This window comes from Rutidosis leptorrhynchoides, chromosome 1, assembly GCF_046630445.1.
Source record: "Rutidosis leptorrhynchoides isolate AG116_Rl617_1_P2 chromosome 1, CSIRO_AGI_Rlap_v1, whole genome shotgun sequence".
Lineage (NCBI taxonomy): Eukaryota > Viridiplantae > Streptophyta > Magnoliopsida > Asterales > Asteraceae > Rutidosis > Rutidosis leptorrhynchoides.
Genome location: NC_092333.1, coordinates 249,360,465 through 249,366,707, shown reverse-complemented (window position 1 = coordinate 249,366,707; position 6,243 = coordinate 249,360,465). Strand labels below are relative to the sequence as shown.

At 32.7% G+C, this 6,243-nt stretch overlaps 1 protein-coding gene across 1 annotated transcript; it reads right to left on the bottom strand.

Annotated features, from left to right (window-relative positions):
- Positions 1-2,665: 2,665 nt before the first annotated feature.
- On the bottom strand, positions 2,666-5,489 carry LOC139896620 (uncharacterized). The gene is made up of 7 exons (XM_071879271.1): positions 4,745-5,489; positions 4,080-4,629; positions 3,988-3,995; positions 3,691-3,886; positions 3,487-3,586; positions 3,073-3,394; positions 2,666-2,952 (listed from the first exon to the last, which is right to left on the bottom strand). Exons 1-7 carry the CDS (start codon positions 5,487-5,489, stop codon positions 2,666-2,668), a joined length of 2,208 nt encoding a protein of 735 aa, XP_071735372.1.
- Between the last annotated feature and the right edge of the window lie 754 nt (positions 5,490-6,243).

Below are 6,243 nucleotides of genomic sequence, written 5' to 3'. Positions count from 1 at the left end.
TAGGCCAATATACCGTTTATGGGTAAAATAGACAATTCCAAAAAATAAATCAAAACTAAATAAAAAGGTGGGAGCTATTAATTACCCACATAATAATTACCTACATAATAGGGATACATTCACCTTACCCATAAAGTATGTTACAAGTTACAACCATTTTTTTCTTTTTCCCTTATATTTTCACGAATTGTGAAAATATTTTTAATATTAATCAAGTTTTTTACCAAAAAAAAAAAAAGTTACAACCATTTTGTACTATGGTATTTTTTTTTTATCTGTTGGATATAGAAATTACAACACAAATAAGAATAATCTTTTATTCTTATCTTTTAAAAGGGAGTTTGGGGTGATGTAATGACATGTTTTAGGCGATTGTAACATGTGCTTCAAACAATTGTAAAATGTTATTGATGATGTAAAAATTAAAACTATTTAAATTTAAATTAAATATGTGTATTCTATAACTAAATTTAAATTAAATATGTGAATAAGAAGAGTAAGCTTGATTGGTTTTCATGGATTAATGATCCTAGTGTGTATCTAAGATTATCTTACTTGTAGTTCATTGTAAAAAGTCGAGTAAGTGTGCCATCTTGTAAGCTTGTTTTGTTGGTATGTTTAGGGCTTCACCTCAAATCCATGTACATTTTGAGTTTTTAGTGAATATATTCTTGCTTGCCTTTCAAAAAAAAAATTCTATAACTAAATGATCAAAATATTGCTTTCTCAACTTTATGCGCAACTCGATTTCCAATGTATGGATACTAGAGTGTTCCCTTTCTCAACTTTAAATAGCAGTTTACCCTTTTCAAAATCAACATACATTTTATTCCAATTTACACTTCAACTTTTAAGTCCATTATCTATCTACCATTTTCAACACCCAAATACAAAAGATACTAAATCTAGGATCATGAAAACCTGTCTTCCGAATCATTGACCCTCATGGTGTTTGTAATGCATTGAGTCACGGTTCCATAATCAGATCAGAGAGATCATAGTTATTTGATCTGATTGTGGAACGTGCCTCATTCCGTTGCTAACACTAGCATTATACCAAATCTAGGATCATGAAAACCTATCTTTCGGATCATTGACCCTCATGGTGTTTGCAATGCATTGAGTTACGGTTCCATAATCAGATCAGAGAGATCATAGTTATTCTGATTGTGGAACGTGCCTCAATCTGTTGCTAACACTAGCATTATACCAAACCTAGGATCATGAAAACCTGTCTTCCGGATCATTGACCCTCATGGTGTTTGCAATGCATTGGGTCACGGTTCCATAATCAGATCAGAGAGATCATAGTTATTCTAATTGTGGTAACGTGCCTCAATCCGTTGCTAACACTAGCATGATTTTCGACCTGCGGGTTTTGGGCCTGAAAAAAGATCTTAGAAAGCACATATCTCCATCTTTTTCATCTTATAGATATACATGTCTTGCAAAAATAAAACATAAAAAAATAACATCACTATAAAATAACATCACTAAATATTATGAAAAAAGATCATGAAAAAATAACATTACTAAACATTATGAAAAAAGATCATGAAAACCTGTCTTCCGGATCATTGACCCTCATGGGGTTAGCAATGCATTGAGTCACAATTGGTAGTGAGGCATACCCAATTTAGATGAAAATTGTAGTGACCAATTTAGATGTAAATTAGATCATGCATCAATACCATATGGGAACCAATGAAGCTCCACCTTTGTCTTTTGTTTAAAAGATGAAAATTTTCTAGTTTTGTGTTTTAAAAAAAATGATATCACTAAACATTATGCATTGTTTGTTTGTACAATACAACCTTTAAAATTGATAGATCCACCATTTTTTCATCTTCATTGGTTCCCAAATGGTAGTGAGGCATAACCAATTTAGATGAAAATTGGGTTATGCATCACTACAATATGGGAACAAATGAAGATCCATCTTTGTGTTTTGTTTAAAAAATAAAATAGACGAAAATTTTCTAGTTTTGTGTTTTAAAGAAGGTGTATGTGTACTTGAGAGGTTTATTTTACAAGAAGATATATGATATACATGGGAAAATACAACCGAAGAGAGAGAAATAAGTTGCTTTTACAAGAAGATTGTTGGTGATACAAGTTTCCTATTTTGCCCTTAAATTAGGTCAATATACCATTTAAGGGTAAGATAGACAATTTATCCTATAATAATTAACTATACAAAAAATAAATCAATACTAAATAAAAAGGTGGGACCTACAAGTCCATCACAGCACACAGTTCATTAATTACCTTACTACTGTTACCGATAAAGTAAGTTACAAGTGTAATTTGGGTTGTCTACTCACAGTTTCTAAACTACAATCACGTTTGAGTGTCTAGTTCAATTTGCTTGCCCAAAATTTTTTTTTATCTGTTGGATATAGAAATTATAACACAATTAAATTAAGTACAAGTTACACTCGTACAACACTAACCATTCTCTATATTTGAAATTTGAGATTATATATGTATCATAAGAAACATAAATTCCGTCATCATCTATAAAAACTATAGATTTGGGATATTTTTGATAAATACAAAAGAACTAAATGACACACACTCATTTGCTTAAATACCAGCATTAGTCATAACAATATTTTTCATAAGTACTACGAGTATATATTGTCGGATTATAGGCCCCTTTGAATTATGAGCCTTGTTCTAGCACACATGTTGAACACTCACAAATCCACCCCTGATCATGATCAATTTGATTTTTATCTGTAGCAGTAACTAAAGTATCATCGTCAACAATGGCCCCATCCAAATCGCCTCTAACCATATCAATAGTCTCATTTTCTACAAGTTGAGGACCCATCGATGTGTCACTCTGCAAATGTGTTTCTACATCATCGATACAAATTTGTTCATCCATGTCAAAATTATCTCTAGGTGTTGTCTTGATCACAACTTTCCAATCTTTACGAACAGGATCTGCAACACATAATACTTGTTGTGCTTGAAAAGCTAGGATATAAGGCTCTTTAGTTTGCTTCAGACCTCAAAAATCAAGTGTCGTAAACCCATTCTCATCAACTTTTATCCTGGAACCACTTGATATCCAATCACAATGGAACAAAACAACTTTCTTCTCATCACCATACTGCAACTCGATTATATCTTTTAAAACACCGTAGTAAGTGACATCTCCCACAATAGGATCGTTATCTCTAGCACTTGAGAAGCTACTTGTTAGAGCCTGAAGTATGACTCCGCTATTTTGTGTTGTCCTATTCTTCTCTACATCTTTAATGTGAAATCGGAAACCATTTATGATATATCCCTTATATTTCTTTACAACTTCACTTGGACCATTTGCCAATGTCTCTATATCACTTGTAATTCTGTTATCCCGACTAGTCATGTCCTCATCAACCTGATTTGAGGCAATTTGTTTATACAGTAATAAGTTTGGCTCAGTTATATCATCACCACATTATCGTAATAAAACTAGCAAAAATAACTTACGTAATCAGACAACCACTCCTCAAACTCCTGACTATGTAAATGTTGAATGTCACGCTTAAGTTTTTTCGAATTTTGATGACTAAGAATATTCAGATGCTCTCTGCAATCAAAGTAACAAAAAGAGAATAATGTACATTATCGTCAAAATTACACAATGTCATATAAAAAAATAATCTCATAACATAGTAAATTTAAATAACTTACGTTCGTAAGAAATCTATTTCACTACAATTGAACAGCACATGTGAGTGTGCAATAGCCAAAGTGTCATAGCCTAGTTTTACTATGTTTGTTGCACCAATTGGTCGACCAGGCATACAAAATATTGGTAAGACAGTATCATCACCACCATCATCATGATTTCGGCTAGTCTTATTATGTATGGTCTCGACATCACTGGCTAAATACAGAGAACAAAATGACAAACACTCTTTCGCTAAATATCCTTCTGCAATTGAACCCTTGGTTTACTCTTGTTTCGCACATAAGATTTTAATGTACCTAAATACCTGAGTGGTAAAAAAAGTTTATATCAGATTCAAAAAAAAAGTTGTATTCAAACGAGTATAATTTACTACAGCATAAATGGTCACCTTTCAATTGGATACATCCAACGGTAATGAACATGTCCCCCTAATCTGTCCTCTGAAGCTAGATGAACCGATAGATGAATCATGACATCAAAAAATGATGGTTGAAAAATCCTTTCTAAATCACAAAGTATTTTTCCAATATCTTTTTCCATGTTAAATAAATCATTAGGATTTAGAACTTTTGAGCATAATTGTCTGTAGTACCGACATAACTTCATGATAACAGAACGCACATGCTTCGGTAAAATATTTCTTATTGCCACAGGAAGCAACTGCTGCATCAAAATATGATTATCGTGACTTTTGAGGCCTAAAATTTTTGGAGTAGGTTTTACCTGAATGCATCTAGAAATATTAGCAGCATAACCATCTGGCACTTTCACCTCTTTTAGCACATTACAAAATTTTTCTTTTTCTTTTTTATCCATTTCGAAACATGCAGGAGGCAAATACACTTTGCCATTTGATAAAGGTTCTGGATGAAGTTCATGTCTAATACCCATTTCTTCCAAATCACGACGTCCTTTTAAATGATCCTTGGTCTTTCCATCTATATTCATTAACGTTCCAATGAGACTGTCACATACATTCTTTTCAGTATGCATTACGTCTATATTATGACGTGTTAAGTTATTTTTTCCAGTATGGTAACTGAAAAAAAATACTTCTCTTCTTCCAATTATATGGTAAGGATGGGTTATCCTTCACAAGTTTTCCAAATTTTATTTCAAAACCTTTCAGCTCCGCAAGCACTTGTTCCGCTGTTAAGCTACGTAGTGGTCCTTCACGTTCTTCCGTGCCATTAAAAGAATCTTTACCCATACAGAAAGGATGCAACGATTCCAACCAGCGATGATGTGCCATGAAGATTTCTTTGTGGGAGTTTGATAACCGTGTTGATCTGGTTTCCTTATGGCATGAAGGACAAGCTAATTTACCTTTAGTGCTCCAACCCAATAAATTCGCATACACATGAAAGTCACTTACCGTCCATAACAAAGAAGCACGCAGTGTGAAGTAACTCTTAGTTGATGCGTCATAAGTATTAACTCCAGTATCCCACAACTCTTTCAACTCATCAACTAGAGGTTGCATATAGACGTCTTTATTATTACCTGGAGTAGATGGACCGGGTATAAGTAAACTTAGGAATAGAAAAGGTTTTTTCATGCACAACCATGGAGGTAGATTATATGGCATCAAAACAACAGGCCATGTACTATGTGAAACACTCATGTTTCCAAAAGAGTTAAACCCATCACTCACCAAACCAAGCCTCACATTACGAGGTTCTTTAGCAAATTCCTTATTCTCATAATCGAATGTTTTCCAGGCTGGTGAATCTGCTGGATGTCTTAATCTACCATCTTTCGTACGACTCTCTTCATGCCATCTCATCGACCCGGCCATTTTAGCGACATAAACAATCTTTGCAAGCGTGGTATGAGTGGAACATAACGTAACACTTTTGCTCCAACCTTCTTAGCTTTATAATCACCATTATTATTAGCTTCTGTGGTTGACTCATTTTCAGAATCATTATTAATTTATTTATATCTTGAGGTCTGACATATGTGACAACCCGGAAATTTCCAACCAAATTTAAACTTTAATCTTTATATGTTTCCGACACGATAAGCAATATTTGTTAAGTTAAATTTCAAGAATTTTAAACTATGTTCATACATTCATTCAACCTCGACCAAGTTCCAACGATTCACGAACCATTAAACGAATATGATTATATATGTATATGTGTATATATATTATAACTTGAAACGTAAACAAAATATTAGATTAAATACTTTATATGATTGTATCTATTTCAAAATGTTTATCAATGGAATTAGAAGATAAGATCAAATGATTGAATTATCAGATATATTGAATTATGATTACAAGTCTCTGTTGAAAGGCCCACGTTGATTTGAGAAATCTTTCCATTTTAACAATATTCGGAAAATGGTAAAGTGATTTATAAATAAGAACAAATTGTCAATCATTGAGAACTAGACAAAGGATAGTGGAAGATTGAATCTCATAAAGACTCGATTGACCTATTTAGTTTCAAACGTACAAAAACGTTTTCAGTTTAAAAAGAACTTTATTATTAAAACGTATATAACTTTTATAAATATCTAGAACCACTTTTGACAACTCATTA